Source organism: Bos javanicus, chromosome 6 (assembly GCF_032452875.1).
Source record: "Bos javanicus breed banteng chromosome 6, ARS-OSU_banteng_1.0, whole genome shotgun sequence".
Lineage (NCBI taxonomy): Eukaryota > Metazoa > Chordata > Mammalia > Artiodactyla > Bovidae > Bos > Bos javanicus.
Genome location: NC_083873.1, coordinates 42311641 through 42330175, shown reverse-complemented (window position 1 = coordinate 42330175; position 18535 = coordinate 42311641). Strand labels below are relative to the sequence as shown.

The 18535-nt window shown below is 39.8% G+C and overlaps 1 protein-coding gene across 4 annotated transcripts in view; it reads left to right on the top strand.

The window, feature by feature from the left end:
- ADGRA3 (adhesion G protein-coupled receptor A3) overlaps positions 1-18535 on the top strand; it is a 132656-nt gene that overhangs the window by 78476 nt on the left and 35645 nt on the right. For all 4 annotated transcript variants that reach the window (XM_061419785.1, XM_061419784.1, XM_061419787.1 and 1 more), the window contains 2 exons: positions 6958-7119; positions 9869-10072. In XM_061419785.1, the coding sequence (XP_061275769.1) occupies positions 6958-7119; positions 9869-10072 (366 nt within the window). The remainder of the gene's footprint in view (positions 1-6957; positions 7120-9868; positions 10073-18535) is intronic.

The following is an 18535-nucleotide window of genomic DNA, read 5'->3' as shown; positions in this document are numbered from 1 at the left end:
ATAGAATTTTTAAAATTCTTTCATTTATTTACTTTAAGGTATAATCACATCTGTACTGGCAAGTTTCTTTTTTATTTTCAATATTTTTAATGTTTTTTTCCTTGATCTTACTTGTCAGACTTCCTGATACTGTTTATATTTTCAAAGACCCAGCCTCTGGCTTTTTGATCCTTCTGAGAACATGGTTTCTCAAACTTGCATGGGGCCCACGATTGGTACCAGGTTCCGGGTGTGGGAAGCCTGAGGATTCGTATTTCCTCTAAATTCCAGGTGATACTGGGCAACGTCTTTGGCACAGGCTTTGAGCACCTCTGTGAAGTGAAGTGAAGTGAAAGTCCCTCAGTCGTGTCTGACTCTTTGCAACCCTGGGGGGACTACAGTCCATGGAATTCTCCAGGCCAGAATACTGGAGTGGGTAGCCTTTCCGTTCTCCAGGGGATCTTCCCAACCCAGGGATTGAACCCAGGTCTCCCACATTGAGGACCACTGTAGTATATTTCTTTTCTATTCTTACCTCTTTTTAAAAAAATGTTCTCTTTGGGTTTAACTTTTTAAAAACTTTTCAGACACTTTTTTTTTTATTAGAAAATTCCTAAAATGTAGGAGAAGGAATATTACTATTAACACTCTTGTTTTACCTTTCACTGAATTTTGACAGTTTTCGGCACTTATCAGTCTTGCTTCATCTCTCCTGTCCACGCTTTTTATGTTTTCTGCCCCTCCTTCCTTCTCTCTTCCCCTCTCCCTGTGTCTCTGTGTGTCTCTGTCTTACTCTGTGTCTTTCTGTCTTTCAATGCCGGAACATTTAAGAGCACATTTTAGGTGTCATATTTCATCCATAATTTTTTTTTTTTAATTGTAAGGAACTTTAAAATAGAACCATGATATGGTTATTATATCACCCAAATGAACTCAAGTCCTTAATATTATAAAATATCTAATCCGTGTTCAGTTTTCCTTGATTATGATTTTTCTTTAAATGTGGACCTTGTGTCTGGTTTCCTTATGAAATTCGTTCATATAATTTTCTAGTTGGTTTTGTGGGATTTTCTAGACAGACGGTTTTGTCCATAGACAGTAGATAACAGTTGGTTTGTCTGTTTCCATATAAAACACATCCTGTTTTTCTGGTTATACGTCGGTGAGGACCTCCAGAACTATGCTGATGCGTGTTGGTGACAAGTGGTCTTCATGAGAATGGTATGATGTGTCATTATTATGACATGATATATGGTATGATGTGATACTTATGTGCTTCTGCTAGGTGCTGGGGGGCTATATCAGTGTTAGGGGGTCACATTGGAAGTAGTTCTCAGCTTGAGGTTTCTCAGACCACAGAAAAAATGAGAACTCTGTTCTCAGTCCTGTGTGAAGGTCGACTTGTGTTGACAGATGGACAGGGAAGAGATTTTTTTACCTCTTTCCTACCTTGTGCCAAAGTCAAGATGGGCAAGTTTCAAGTTTCCTTGCGATTCCCTTCCTTCCAGGAGGCTGGTTTAATGCTGGTTGGCCCTGACCCTGCTGGTGTCCCTTTTGGCTTATCAGCTTTATGCTGTGGTTTTCTCCTGTTAGCCTGTGTTGGCAGGGCCTGGGTCTTACATGGAAGTCAGAGCATAGTCTGTGGTCAGCTGAGCTCAGCCGCAGAGCTCTTCGGATTCCTGTTGTTCTGCTGTTGGCCTCTCGTGGAGCCTTTGTTTTCTGAATGGTCAGTGGTGCATTTAAAAGGTAACTTTTTTTCCTTTACCATTTTTCACTTTTATCAGGAGAATTGTCCATAGTACTTAGTCCTCCATGCTTCCAGAAAGGGAGATGCATGTACAGTTTTGTCATCGGAAAAACAAGATCTGCTTCCAGTGGGAGAGTTGGAGGGATCATACAAGTTAAGCCTTGCCATTTGTTGTGAAGGTATGGCTGAGGATGTTGAGCATTTCACTTGGTATCTCTTTAATAGTGTTCTTCACGTGTTCTAAGAATTTTCTTTATGAAAGTGACTGTCTACTTGGAGGAAATATTCTCCTTTTCATTAATAATTGAACAGTTATCTTCACTGCCTTGACTAGAAACACGTCAAGAATCAGTTTTTCCCCAGTCCCATTAACTTTGCCATTGATGTGTATTTTAACTTGAGTCTTTTTTTAAGCCTGTGTTTCCCACCAGGACTTCCCTGGTGGCTCAGACAGTCAAGAATCTGCCTACAATGCAGGAGACCGTGGGTGTATCCCTGGGTTGTGAAGATTCCCTAAAGGAAGGAAATGGCAGCCCACTCCAGTATTCTTGCCTAGAGAATTCTGTGGACAGAGGAGCCTGGCAGGCTACAGTTTGTGGGGTTGCAAAGAGTTGGACATGACTGAGTGACTTAACACACTTTCTCACTCTCTGTGTATGTTTTAATTTAAAAAGAATTATCTTTTAAACATTGTTAGGCTATTTCAGATACTTTCTATAAGGCAATAGAGAATAAATGCAACTTTTATTCCCTGTGACATTGTTTTCAATCTTTTCCCCTTCCCACTTGTTTTCCCATCGCCATCCTCTTTATTTTTGTACCAGAGTGACATCAGAGCTTTCATCTGATGACCATCACATTTGGACCTTTCGAACACTGACTACTTACCAAGCTGAGCAGCGTTCAGTTGGGGTCCCCAGGCCCTCAGGATGCTGAAGCTGGTTAATAATGCCATAAACACATTCTTAAAAATTGACTTTCAGAACTGAGCAATTCCTTCATTAAAGTAATCAGGGCATATAGCATACTTTGAGATGGGAATGATATCAATACAGCTATTTATAATTAGGAAAAACCATGAAGTTTACTTGAACTAAAATAATGACATCAACTGAGTTATTATTTAGTCGAGTTTGAACTGTGTGTCAGTTCTGGACTTCTCATCTCCATCTCAGCTGTCCCCAGACAACTTCTCAGCATACTGCCCTGTGGTGTATGTGTCTCTAATTTTTGCTTCTCTGGTTATTAGAATTGCTGAGGTACCCCCTGCTGACTTTGTGCTTGAAACAAGAATGTGGGAAGGGGCCTAGATTTCTTGGCTTTTCTCAAAAACTATATGAATTGCTTAATGAAGATATTTGCCTTCTGTTCTCTCTCTCTCTGCCTTTCTTAAAGACAGTTTTCATAGGGTTCTCGGTCTCATTTTGCAAATGGGCAAACAGAGACTTGGAGAGGATAAGTAATTTGCTATGGACATTTAACTTGTAAGGGATGGTTGAACTCTTAACCCAGGAGAACTTAAGTCCAAGGCACATAAGCATACTCGCTGCAGTGTTATTTTATTCTCCTGTTACATTAAAATCAAATACATCAAGTTGAGTTTATGTGTTGTGTGTTATGTGAACCAACATCAGAAATTCATGAAATTTACAGGTGATTTTAATCTAGTTTTGCCCGGGATTGCAAACATAAATATTGAAAAGAGCATGAAATATTCTGCCTCTTACCACAGATGACATTTAATGGTTTCATTGTTGTTAATGTGGCATTTTCATTTTCTCCCCTTTTATCTTGGATGAAGTACATTCACAGTGTTTTCGTTTGATCCTTGCCCTGTGGTATGACAGATGGCAGAGCAGGTGCATGACTCCTCCGACCCTTCCGTGGCTGGCGTGGCCTTCAGGGAATGCGGTTGAAGAGAAATACGGTGCTTCCCCGCACATTGGTCACGGTTATTAAACTGTACCTGTGTGTCACATTTCAGGGATGCTTTTTTAATCCAGTGTAATTTTTCATGTACTGTTATTCTTTTTGTGTCCTTTTTTGCCACCATGAAGGATTCAGAACTACTTCCATAACCAAGCTCCAGAAGCATGTAGTGTTTCATGATTGCTTGCTATAGGGGATATTTTGGCTACAAAACTGTTTCTTTAATTCATAGCCTTTTATAATGAAATAATGGGGAAAAAAAAAGCTTATCCTCAGCTAAGGCAACCACTTTTATTAGCTCTATACTTTCTTACAGATACTACTACTACTTCTTTTTTTGTTTTGTTTTACAGTTATTGACACATGTCAAATTCCTTGGCTGGCATTATCTAGTGACCCATGGCTGTAGTTCCTTGATTAAAAAATAAACAGCTTTTCAAAAGAGATGATGTATCAGTTAGGTCTCATGTTAGAGTTTCATAAAGCCCATACATGTAGAACTTGTAAAGAAATTTCCAAGCTAGTTGTAAAATTGCTGATTTTTTTGAATACTTCATAAATATTTGAGGAGGGCCTTGGAGGAGAATTGGTATTTTCTTGTATTTGATCTTTTAAATTTTTACAGGCAATGGCCATTTCTTTTCTGATAGCTATAGAACATATCATACAGTGTCATCTCTTATTTATTTTTGTATACAGTTTTGAAAATACAAATTTGAAAGGTAAGAATAAGAGGTAAAAATGTAACCAAATTCTCTAGCTTCTCTGAATTGCCATTAAGAGGTGGTAGTTATTATTCCAGTTGCTGTATAAGTGGCTGATATACAAATGCAGGCGTCACCACCCATCTTCATAACTCCAGAAATAAGCACTTCTGTTAAAGTGAAATTTACCCCCATACCTATTGTTTTTAGGAATATATTCTGAGGTGCTGGTGTTTTCATGAAAGTGAAAAGAAAGTGAAGTCGCTCAGTTGTGTCTGACTCTTTGTGACCCCGTGGACTGTAGCCTACCAGGTTTCTCTGTCCATGGGATTTTCCAGGCAAGAATACTCAAGTGGTTTGCCATTTCCTTCTCCAGGAGATCTTCCTGAACCAAGGATTGAACCCGGTCTCCTACATTGTAGGAAGACGCTTTACCATCTGAGCCACAGGGAAGTCTGGTGTTTTCATAAATTGTATCAAATGAACAGACTCAGGATTCTACATAGTTTGATTATAGGTTCTTCTTCATTCTTTGTCAGTTGATCTTGTTCATGTCTTGGGTTTGAATGAGTTGCCTCTTGAGAGAATATGTGAGTCCATTAAAATTGGGTTTTGCGGTTAAATTCCATTACTGTCTGTCATTTATTACTCTGTTTATTTCATCTCTTGCAGGTATCACAACCTAGTCACTTAAAAAAATGTATTTAGTTGCTTGTTATATATTTTCTTGATAGATACAAACTCCAAAATATATCTTCTATGTTTCTGTCACTGCTGTATCTCCATTGCTTGGGGATAGTGTCTGGCTCACCTTGATCCTCAATAAATATTTAGTCAGGGAGTGAATGGGTATTATATAGCTGTTGGCTTTTATACGAGGAGTTACTCTAATGAATGAGTATGAATATAAGTAGGACATTGTGCTGTCCCTGCCCCCAAGATGTTTATACTGGAATTAAAATAAGGACAGAATTGTGACACATGATGGTAACGGCAGTATGAAGTCAATTAACTGTATTTGAGTTGGATAAGATGATGGGGCTTTACGGAGGAGATAGAGGCAGTTTTGCTGGGTACATTGTTCCTCTTTATATATGAACATGTAGACTTTAAAAATGTACCCCTCTTAACACTTCTAGAGCCTGTCATTCTCAGAAAGACTTATTTTGGGATGGAAATGGGAAAAAAAAAGGAGCAGTAAAATTAGAGCTGTGTTTTGAATGCCTGCCATGTGCAAGGCATAGTTTGAGGAGCCTTATAGTTATTAGTGGAGCTTAATCTTCACAACATTCAGAAAAGACAGGATGGTTATTATCCTTGTTTCACAAATAAAGGAAGGTACGGGAGGTGCCAGCCCTGCTCCATGGCTCGGGGGTGGAATCCGGTAGATTTCCGCAGGCTTGTCTTCTTCCTGAAAAGAAGCTTGGGTGGAAAGGACTGATCTTTTTCCAGACCCACCTCAGCCCTCATAATTACACACCCTGGGAAGAGTATTGGAGACAACAGGGTTGAAAAGCTCAGCTGGACTCTTCTGGGGTGATGAAAAGACATCTGCTGAAATGGCCTTGGCAGTCTGGCTTGGCTTTGGGGCGTTTGAGGCTTTTTTCTTGGTTAGAGGACCTGCCAGCTTGTCAGCCCTCCAGTGCTACCTCCAGAATGCTTGTGTGCTCTAGCTCTTGTGAATGGTTTGCTCAGTAGTAGACCCTCCCGGCAGCAGGCTTTCTCCTCATCCTGGACTGTTCAGTGCACTTTTCTGAAATGAGACATACAAGTCACCAGCAACGATAGCCCATTGATATTTCACTGGTGTTGCCTGACAGATGTTTACATCTGTAAGTTACGGACTGAGCTAATGAAAAGAATTCAGGAAATGAAACAAACAAGCAGTGGAAAAGTGGACACTTATTGGGATTCATTTGTTTTTGTGACCATGTAAATCTAAAAGCATCCCTTGAGTTGGGAGACAGGGAAGAAGCAGCTCATTCAGGATAAAGATAAAGGGAACCATGTGTGCACAGACTCACGTGACGGCCCAGCGCATACAGAGAACTCACAGTAGTTGGACATACCTAGGGTTTTAAACATGACAGGATGCTAAAGAGGTCACCAGTATATTCTTTAATTTTTAATTAAATTTAACTGAAGTATAGTTGATTTAAGGTTGTGCCAGATACTTCTTGATCATATTAAGTAATACTTACGCAAAAAGAAGGTAAGTGTTTTTCCAGAGTGGAGATCTGTTTATTCTGAGAATCATGTGATTTTCTTCCCCTTGATTAATATAAATGCCTTTCTCCCCCGACTCCCTGACTGCACCCCTCAACCTGTCAATTTGAGTACTACATGTCACTCTTTTCCCTGATGATTTGGTGGTTATGTGAGTACACTGTTTTGAGCTAAATATTACCAAATGGTTATAATGACTGTGCTCTTCCTATCTGAAGATGCCTTAATGAGAAATGAGTCAAGTGCCTGTTGGGTTTTCCTGTGAAAATTTAGACTGAATGCCCAGCTTAGTGTCTCATTAGGATTTTGATGATGTAAAGCCTCCTGTGTGGGCTTTAAAGATCTTCCTTTTCTCTCCTGCATGCCTGCTAGCTTGGCGATGTGATGGTTGACATTGCAAGTAACATCATGTTGGCTGATGAACGCGTCCTGGGGCTGGCGCAGAGGGAGGCCAAAGCCTGCAGTAGAATTGTTCAGTGTCTGCAGCGCATCGCCACATACCGACTGGCAAACGGAGCTCATGTTTATTCAACAGTAAGTGTCACGTTATCCTAGATTTCTAAGGAAAAGGTTCATTGAAAGCAGCTTTAACCTCAAAATAGATAGGTCTCATCACCATTATGGGGTGAGTATTTTGTCACTGCTGATTATTACAGAATTTCTTGTTCTCAGACATTTAAAAAGACAGTTTTGCTTCTGAATAGTCTGTTTTCTTGGTAACTGGGCTTAATTTGTAATTTGAACAGTTACCACCATCTCATCCTCTGAAACTTTCCACAACACAAATAAGAACACCATAGCCTTGCCCTCCTGCCACATGCCCGTCGTGCATCCTAGCTGATATTGTCTTCTGGGCCCTGAAGGATGTTTTGAGACAGTGCTTGATTGCTTGCCCAGGTTTCAATTTCAAAAGGGAGCTAGGATTCCCCCAACTCTTGTGAACCTTTTGACATTTTTCAGTCAGTTCCACTTTGGGGGAAGTGAGTTCTTTATATGTAATAACCACTCTTGGGCTTCCCTGGTGGCTCAGTGGTAAAGAATCCATCTGCCAGTGCAGGAGATGCAGGTTCGATCCCTGGGTTGAGAAGATCCCCTGGAGAAGGAAGTGGCAATCCACTCTAGTATTTTTGCTTGGGAAATCCCGTGGACAGAGCAGCCTGGCGGGCTACAGTCCAGGGGGTTATAAAAGACTTGGACACAATTTAGTGACTAACCAACAGCAATGATCACTGTGTTAAATAATCTTAAATTTTGTTTGGGTAGAGTTTCTTGGTGTACTGCTTACTTTTTTTGTTCTAAAATGTAGATATGATAAATGTGGGAACTATGATAAATAGTGCTTTATTTTATTCTTTTAGCAGTCATATTCTGCTCTGGCCCATGATTTTCATTTTCTAACTATTTTAGTGGGTTCGTTGAATGTTTTCTACTTCCTCCTATGATTTTATACAATTCAAAATTACTGTCTTTAACTGATGGAACTTTTTTGATGAGACCGTGTTTTATTGATCCTTTTGTTCAGTTAAGTTTAGTATTACTTTCTTGAATAATAAACAGAATGGAGGCCTAGACTGGCTCCTGTCAGGACAACATAGTTTAGGGTAGGTGCTCTCTATGACCTTACTTGAAATGACCTTGCCAGTTTGGGGGCCACACTTGGTCCTCCCAGATCATTTAAACCCATTTCCATCCTGTGCTTCAGCCTTGCTTATTACTCAGCACAAAGAGCGTCCTTCATTCTCCTGAAAACCCACAGGTATAATAGAGGGTGTAGGGGGTATTTGTACACCACTTCAAAGTATAAAAAGTTCCTGAGAAACAATGTATCTACTTAGGACATGGCTTCAAGGGCACTTCAAAATGGCAGTTTTCTTTCAACTGAGGTTTTACATGTTTATCATAATTATAATGTGTCTTTGATTAATAAAAAATTTCAAATACAATTTGCTGGTAAGTATGATTGAATTTAGTACGATTTTCACACTGTGTCATCTCTGGGGCAAAACTAAATGCAAAGATTTCTTACTCTTAAAAATTTGGGGAACCACCAGATATATTCTACTATATATATGGTACTTGAAAAAATTCTACCTTCTTATATTTAAAATTTTTAATCTTCCTGATAGATTCTGGACACCTTACATGAAGGTCCAATATTAAAAAAAAAAAAAAATGTTTAAAGGAGAACTTTGTCCACATGTGGCACTTAGAATGGTGCCCTGCTTCCATAGTAAACGTAGAATTTACCATCCTTAAAGGAAGGAGTTTACCGCACATCCTGTCATCTTGCTGGATGTGAAAGAAACTGGTCAGCCTGTCACTTCTTATGTTAGCTCTGTCGTGGTTCTAACAGGCGGGAGTGGTGCCAGAAGCTCCTGGACATGGGTGGTTGGTTGTTTGTATCGGCAGACCGTGGGTTTTGATAGACTCGCAAGTTCAGTCGCACTCTTGCATTGCTTAACATTGTCAGGACAGGTGCCATCTTTTTCAGGTGACTTTTCTGGCCTAATTCTCCCTTCAGAATCTGTTCATTTATTTCTATTTGGACTAGCACCTCCCTTCCTTTTCTGAAGAAAACTTTGCCATGAGTCTGTGTAAAGATTTTATTGGTGAAACTTAATGCAAAGTGTTGATGTTCCTGTGAAAGGAAGAAGTGTAAAGATGTTATGAAGCGTTGAATAAGGCAGCTTTTAAGTGTACTAAGATCATCATGACTTCCCTGGTGGCTCAGACGGTAAAGCGTCTGTCTACAATGCAGGAGACCCGGGTTCGATCCCTGGGTTGGGAAGATCCCCTGGAGAAGGAAATGGCAATCCACTCCAGGACTATTGCCTGGAAAATCCCATGGACAGAGGAGCCTGGTAGGCTACATCCCATGGGGTCGCAAAGAGTCAGACACGACTGAGCGACTTCACTTTCACTAAGATCATTAAGGGGGTCCACTGATTTCTCCAGCTGTTTTTTTTAATCAGGATACTTCCATTTTCAACTTATAGATTCCTGCAACTACTCTTCAAATTATTAATTGACTTCTCATTTATATCTGATCTTCCATACTTCGTGACTTTTTTCCTCTTCGTGGGTATCTTGCTATTTTAGGACATCCTTCTGTAGTTGGCATCTTTTTTGATTCTGCCAGTTATCTCCACAATGTCTTTGTTTAGTAAGAGCTCAAGCTTTGTCTTCTAGCTTATGTAGTATTTTGTGTTTTAAACTCTTTGAAAGTGCTTTTTCCCCCTATGTTATAAATCTTTTGTAACTCCTGTTTGATTGACTTTTGAAGTATTCACCCAATATTGCTCTGGAAGCTTATGTCATCAAGGCTACTGGCTTCACTGGGATGACATGTACCGTGTTCCAGAAAGTGGCAGCCACTGACCGGACAGGCCTTTCTGACTATGGGAGGCGAGATCTGGATGGAAACCTGGATAAACAGCTGAGCTTTAAGTGCAACGTTTCAAATACATTTTCAAGTCTGGCTCTGAAGGTACGTTATATTCTGTAGTCATTTAAGACTTTGTAGTTAGATTAGAATACAGTACCTCCATATCCATAGGTTCTGTATCTACAGATTCAACCAAACTGCAGATTGAAAATATCCAATTTAAAAAAATATCCTGAAAAGTTCCAAAAAGCAAAACTTAAATTTGCTACATGCTGGCAGCTATTTGCATAGGATTTACATTCTATTTACAGTTATTTGTATAACACCCGCAGTAGGTATTTTAAGTAATCTAGACATCATTTAAAGTAAGTATACCAGAGGGTGTGCCTAGGTTATATACAGATATTATGCCATGTTAAATAAGAGACTTGAGCATCTACAGGTTTTGGTATCCGAGAGGATCCTAGAATCAGTCCTTCGAGGGTATGGAGGGTGCTGCACTTAAGTGCTCTGCTTTGCAAAAATAATCTTATGAAAGGTTGTTGGGAGGGAGAAGTGTATTAGAATTGCCTTTGTTCTTGTTTTGAAAGAAATTCAGACCAAGAAGGAACACATCATGGCCTTCATGGGCCTAGGCATTTTTGCCCTCTGGACCCCTTTCTGCATATGAATATATCAAAATTAAATTTTATGACTGGAGTGGTAAAAGCATGAATATATTAGTTACATATTGAGACATTTTCTTTGACTTTAAAGTTCATTTTTATGCTGCTGATTTTAAAGACATGAAGACGTTTCTGTAGACTTCCTAAAAGTATTTGGTGCCTGTGGCTCTGTGCTCCTGGGCCTAATGGGAAAGTCCAGGCATTTAATCAAGCCATCTGTATATCAAGATTTTTTGCACAGAAGTGCACATACATGTGTGTTTGTAAATTGGGGCTCCCCTGGTGGCTCAGATGGTAAAGCATCTGCCTGCAATGTGGGAGACCAGGGTTTGAGCCCTGGGTCAGGAAGATCCTCTGGAGAAGGAAATGGCAACCCACTCCAGTACTCTTGCCTAGAAAATTCCATGGATGGAGGAGCCTGGTAGACTACAGTCCATGGGGCTGCAAAGAATCGGACATGACTGAGCGACTTCACTGCAGCAAGCAAAATTAAAAGCATTTTTATTGGTTTTTAAAATTGGGGGTTTAGGCGTGTTTTATTAAACTACATTGAAGCAAATGTTGGAAGTACAGTTTGACACCCTAATGGAGCTGTGTTTTTTCATTGAGTTTTGTATGGCTATGTGTAATTGTGTTCTTGGTGGTTTTTAATTACACAGTACTTTTCTTTTTTTATAGTTTGTTTCTTAATTATATTGCAAACAATATTCCATCCATTCCAGTCTTAATGCCCGATAGTAATCAAATAGGTCTTAGATGTCCTGGTACACTGGAAATGCAATGAATATTGAATGAATGAGTGAATGGATAAATGAAGAATTAATATATTTTGTCATACTTGGGTGGTTTAGTCTGATGGTGGGTTAGTCGCTAAATCATGTCCAACTTTTGCAATCCTATGGATTGGGAACCTGCCAGGCTCCTCTGTCCGTGGGATTCTCCAGACAAGAATACTGGAGTGGGTTTGGAGTCACGCTTTACACTTGTGACCTCCATAAGGACAGCCAGTTTGCCTAATTTAGAAATAATCTTAACTTCTCCCACTGCCCAAGACAGCTATCTCAACTATATCAGAATGTGTAATGATAATATATTCAGAGGAATATTAGCAAGATGTATTTATTACTCTTAACTCTTGGAGAGTGTTTGCACCTAGCAGTGCAACTCCTTAATGTCTGCTCCTTTGCTTAGAGTGTAGTATTGGTAAAAACGTACTGCAGAAGGCATCGAAACAGCATCACACACAGGCCCACGAGAGAGGGGTGTGTGTCATTGAGGAACACTTAAAATTGATGAACCCTTCTGTCTTAGATGATCACAGTTGGTAGGAAGGGATTAAAAATGATGAAACTCAACATTTCATCAATTTCACAACCTAACCCTCTGGGTAAGGAGGGTTTCTACCTGCTGAAGTAGAAAGCTTTAAATGAACACTCTTAAATTTGTCAATTTCATACCGTTCCATCATTTTAAGATCATCTTGTGGCCAGAAACCAAGGATGCATCACACTATTATTCATGCTTCATAGATGGACATGCTTACACCGAGTGAAAAAGGACCATATCCTTCGTGATACAAAAGTCAGTTAAAAAATTTTGCATTGACAATGCAAAATGCCTTAGCATTTTAACAGAAAACTTTTACATTTTAGACTTCATATTATGGCAGTTTTTACTCTCTTTGCTTGTGCTTTTTTTTTTTAAATGCCATCAGTGGACTAACTAGACATCCTGAAGATGTCATAATTGATTGCCCTTGGATGGGAGAACACGCTAGCATATAAAGTTAAACCCTTAAGAAGGCAGTCCTTAGCTGTAGGAGCCTAACTGGAGTTGTTTTCTACATATTTTTTGAATCCCTATTGTCCTGTCTTTACTCTCTTTATTCCGTCACAGCCCAGTTTGGACTTTCATTCTGTATTGCCCATACCATTGTGAGCTTCTGTTTAGTCTCTTGTGTTTCCAGGTTCTTCTTAAAAATCTATGCTTTTCTGAAGCAGGGCACCCAAAACTGGTGCTCTGTGACAACCTGGAGGGATTGGGTGGGGATGGAGGTTGCGGGGGTGGTTTCAGGATATGGGGGGAGACATGTATGCCTATGGCCAATTCATTTTGATGTATATATGACAAAATCCATCAAAATATTATAAAGTAATTATCTTCCAATTAAAATAAATTGATTAAAAAAATATCCATGCTTTTCATACAGGTTGGTCTGCCTAGGGCAGTATTCAGCCAATGCATACCAATCCAACCATGGCAGTTAGTAAAATACTGAAGTGCTTCCTTACCCTTTAGTGAATAGCTGTGCCGTGGCCCCGCACCGCCAGCCACACCCCCCACCCCCGGCCCCCACCCCAACCCCCGTCTCCTGAGTCCCTCCACAGCTGACATTCTGGATACTCTCCAGTCTGTCCACCCTTTAGCAACTGAAGGACCTGCAGAGCCAAGGACCTATAGGACCTTCCCCTCTCTTCACACTCTTTGATTGTGAATGTTATCCCTGGATCTGTCCAACGTGGAGATGACTCTTGCAGATCCCACGATAAATTCTTCATGTCCTTTAAGGAGGCTGGCTGTCAGTTAACTTAATAATTTGGCATTTATCTGCCCTTGTCTAGTAAAAGAAAACTTCCTTTGTTGTCTTCTTCCAACCACTGACCAATTTTACTTAGGCCAGGCTCATACTAATTCTTCTACTAGAATCCCTGCTTCTCTACTCCCCTCCCTTCCCCAGCTGCTTGGTTCTGTGATAACACCCAGCAGAAAGACGTAACCTTCGAGAATCCTAACTAATTCCATCTGGTCAATCCTTGCCTCTCCCATCCTCATCTTCATTTCTCTTCCTCACTCTGCTCATCTCTCTGTCATCGCATGTTACACACAGGGGCCCGATGGGCTTCTTATTCCTGCACTGGACTGAGGGTTGCTTGAGGTCAGAGCTGCTCTTTACATCATTGATGAACTCCAGTGCTGGCTCTCAGTCGTTCACCATTTGGAGATTGAATTACCTGTAGTGTGACTCTTTCAGCACCTGATCTAAATTTTTTCTTTACCAAATGCTTCCTTCCACTGTTGGTACCATAAGTCAGATTTGTTAGCATCACAAAATATTGCCTATTTTTTGTTAAATATTAAGAGCTTTTAGTAACTGTTGGTGTTTTGAATTCAGAAGGAATTAGTTCTTTAAAATTTTCTTGGCAGGAATTTGGAAATCAGGTTTTCTTTATGTATCTCACGTTTCTGTTGTCCCATCGAGGGCTTTAGCCCAAATAAAGTTTTCATTTCCAAGGCAGTTGTGTACATCTTCACGCTTCCTTCCTGCACATGTGCCCCTTTTCATGCCCTCAGTCACCCCCCTGCTCGGGGAAATCCCTGTTACTCTCTTCTAAGAACCAGCTCAGACAGCAGCTTCCTTTTTTTCCTCAGACAGAATTCATTGTGGCCATTAGTTCGTAGTGCTTTGTTCATTGTCTGGAATAAATAGAAGCTGATATGCTGGTGAGTTGAGTTAGAAGCTAGAAGATATGGCTACTAAAATGTGTTCATGTTCTGCTCCTCGACTTAAAAGCTGTGCAAACTTGGGCAAGTACCTTAACTTCTCTGAATGTCAGTTCCTTTCTCTTACATAGGAATCATGAAGTGGTGTTAAACTCAAAAGGTTATTGAGAGGGTTTAAAGAGGCAAATACGTAGACACACACAGCAGTGTGTGTACAGGACTAGCACTTAATAAACGTTAAGCTTGTATTGTTGTATTATTGTTGTTGTCTCTTCCTTGCTAAATTTTGAATATTTGAGGTCAGGGACCATGGCTTATTTCATTGTTTATCTCCAGATTCTGCACAGCGCCATGAGTAGAGGAATGAAACATCTAATAAACATCATTGAATAAAAATTAACGGCCAAACTTAATCAGTGAAGTCAGTTAAAAAAATTCTAAAGGCAAGCATAATCCTTGTTAATCTTCAGTAGTGAGATAATCAAAAGATAGAATGCAGTTAATAACTAATTATACATAAGAAAATAATTAGGATGTATCTGAACACCTATCTGTTTAAAATCCAGTGAATAGATAGTCAAGAAAACTTGAACAAATTACTGTTTCAGTCTGCTAGCTCTTTGACTCATTCTAATTTTATTGTTAAAATTCTAGAGACTTAAACAAAATTAGGATTTCAAAAAATTTTAATTTCTCAATTACGTAGTTTTTGGAGTCCAGATTTCACAAGGAATGATAAAATCTAATGGAAATATTTGAGTTAACCTCCCTTAAGATACTTAACCATGTTCTTCGTAGTGTCATTCTAAATAAGCAAAAATGCATGCAAATAAATTCATGATAAGAGCTCAGTGATGACATTAATTTCATGTGTGTTTATAGTTTGTCAGTTTTGATTATTTAAAACTAATTCTGAACTGTGAAAGTCAGAACGTGAGGTTGTAGATGATTGTTGGTAAGTCAATTACTTCAAGGTATTTTCTCTCCCCAGCCTTCAGATAACACCTGCTACCCTGCAACAGTACAAGCAGATCTTTGAAATATTGTAGGTTCGATTCCAGATAATTGCAGTAAAACAAATATTGTAATAAAGTGAGTTACATGAGTTTGTGGTTTCCCAGTGCATATAAAAGTTACATTTACACTATACTGTGGTCTATTAAATGTGTGATTGATTATGCCTAAAAAATAGTGTTGTTCTTCAGTTGCTTAGTCCTGTCTATCTCTTTGCGACACTATGGACTACAGCATGTCAGGGTCCTCTGTCCTCCCCTGTCTCCTGGAGTTTACTCATATTCTTATCCCTTAAGTCAGTGATGCTGTCTAATCATCTCATCTTCTGTCGCCCCCTTCTTTTGTCTTCAGTCCTTTCCAGCAGCAGGGACTTTTCCACTGAGTCGGCTCTTTGCATCAGGTGGCCAAAGTATTGGAGCTTCAGCATCAGCCCTTCCAAAGAATATTCAGGGTTGATTTTATTTAGGATTGATTGGTTTGAGCTCCTTGCAGGGCAAGGGACTCTCAGGAGTCTTCTCCAAAACCATAGTTCAAAAGCCTCAATTCTTTGGCGCCCAGGCTTCTCTGTGGTCCAACTCTCACATCCATACATGACTGCTGAAAAAACTATAGCTTTGACTATACAGACCTTTCTTGGTAAAGTGTCTCTGCTTTTTTTTTTAATACGCTGTCTAGGTTTGTCATAGATTTCCTTTCAAGGAGCAAGCGTCTTAATTTCATGACTGCAGTCACCATCCACAGTGATTTTGGAACCAAAGAAAATAAAATCGGTCACTGCTTCCACTTTCTCCTCTTCTGTTTGCTATGAAGTGATGAGACCAGAAGCCATGTTCTTAGTTTTTTGAATGTTGAGTTTTAAGCCAGCTTTTTCACTCTCCTCTTTCTCTCTCATTAAGAAACTCTTTGGTTCCTCTTCATTTTCTACCATTAGAGTGGTAGCATCTGCATATCTGAGGTTGTTGATATTTCTCCCAGCAGTCTTGATTCCAGCTTGTGATTCATCCAGCCTGCCAATTTTGGATGATGTACTCTGCATAGAAGTTAAATAAGCAGGGTGACAGTATACAGCCTTGACATTCTCCTTTCCCAAGTTTGAACCAGTTCATTGTTCCATGTAAGGTTCTCACTGTTGCTTCTTGACCTGTATACAGGTTTCTCAGGAGACAGGTAAGGTGGTTTGATGTTCTAATCACTTTAAGAATTTTCCATAGTTTGTTGAGACTCACATAATCAAGGCTTTCATGTATTCAGTGAAGCAGAAGTAGATGTTTTTCTAGAATTCCTTTGGTTATTCTATGATCCAGCAGATGTTGGCAATTTGATCTCTGGTTCTTTTTCCTTTTCTAAATCCAGCTTGTATATCTGGAAGTTCTCAGTTCATATACTGCTGAAACCTAGCTTGAAGGATTTTGATCACAACCTTACTAGCATGTGAAATGAGCACAGTTGTACGGTAGTTTGAACAGTCTTTGGCATTGTCCTTCTTTGGGATTTAAATGAAAACTGACTTTTTCCAGTCCTGTGGCCACTGCTGAGTTTTCCAAATTTGCTGGCATATTGAGTGTAGCACTTCCACAGCATCATCTTTTAGGATTTGAAATAGCTCAGTTGGAATTCCATCACCTCCACTAGCTTTATTTATAGTAATGCTTCCTAAGGCCCACTTGACTTCACACTCCAGGATGTCTGCCTATAGGTGAATAACGACGTCATCATGTCTATCTAGGTCATTAAGACCTTTTTTGGACAGTACTTCTGTGTATTCTTGCCACCTCTTCCTAATCTCTTCTACTTTTATTAAGTCCTTATTGTTTCCTTCCTTTATTGTGCCCATCCTTGTATGAAATGTTCCCTTGATACTCCAGTTTTTTTGAAGAGACCTCTAGTCTTTCCCATTCTGTTGTTTTCCTCTGTTTACTTGCATTGTTCATTTAAGAAGGCCTTCTTATCCCTCCCTGCTCTTCTCTGGAACTGTGCATTCAGTTGGATATATCTTTCCCTTTTTCCCTTGCCTTTCACTTCTCTTCTTTCCTCAGCTATTTGTAAATCCTCCTCCCAACCCCTTTTGCCTTCTTGAGTTTCTTTTCCTTTGGGATGGCTATGTTCTCTGCTATGGCTATGTTCCTGTACAATGTTAGGAACCTCTGTCCATAGTTCTTCAGGCACTCTGTCTTCCAGATCTAATCCCTGGAATCTAGTCATCACCTCCACTGTATAATCACAAAGTATTTGATTTAGGTCATACCTGGAAGGCCTAGTGGTTTTTCCTACTTTCTTCAGTTTAATTGTGTAATAAGGAGCTGAAGATCTGAGCTACAGTCAGTTTCAGGTCGTGTTTTTGCTGACTTTATAGAGCTTTTCCATTTTTGGCTGTGAAGAATACAATCAGTCTGTTTTTGGTATTGACCATTTGGTGATGTCCATGTATAAAGCCATCCATTGTGTTGTTGGAAGAGGATGTTTGCTGTGACCAGTGTTCTCTCTTGACAAAACTCTGTTAGCCTTTGCCCTGCTTCATTTTGTACTCCAAGATCAAACTTGCCTGTTACCTCAGGTGTCTCTTGACTTCTACTTTTGCATTCCAGTCCCTTGTGGTGAAAAAGACATTTTTTTTTTAATGTTAGTTGTAGGTTTTATAGGTTTTCATGGAACTGGTCAACTTTAGCTTCTTTGGCCTTAGTGGTTGGGGCATAGACTTGGATTACTGTGCTGTTGAATGGTTTGCTTGGAAATAAGTGAAGATCATTTTGTTGTTTTGAGATTGCTACTACATTTCAGACTCTTGTAGACTATGGTGGCTGCTACATTTCTTCTAAGGGATTCTTGCCCACAGTAGTAGGTAGGTCATCTGAATTAAGATTCACCCATTCTCGTCCATTGTAGCTCACTGATTCCTAAGATGTTGATATTCACTCTTGGCATCTCCTGCTTGACCATGTCCAGTTAACTTGGGGAGCCTGGCATGGTGCAATTCATGGGGTCTCAAGAGTTGGACACAACATAGTGACTGAACAGCAACAATGAACCTAACATTCCAAGTTCCTGTACAATGTTATTCTTGATGACATTGGAGTTTACTTTTACCACCAGATGCATCCACAGCTGAGCGTCGTTTCTGCTTTGGCCCAGGCTCTTCATTCTTTCTGGAGCTATTAGTAATTGCCCACCAGTCTTGCCCAGTAACATATTGGACACTTTTCGACTTTAGGGGTTCATCTTCTGATGTCATCTTTTTGCCTTTTCATATTATTCATGGGGAATGGTTTTCCATTTCCTCCTCCAGTGGACCACATTTTCTCAGAACTCTCACTATCACTTGTCCATCTTGGGTGACCCTGCACGACGTGGCTCATAGCTTCGTTGAATAATGCAAGCCCCTTTGCCT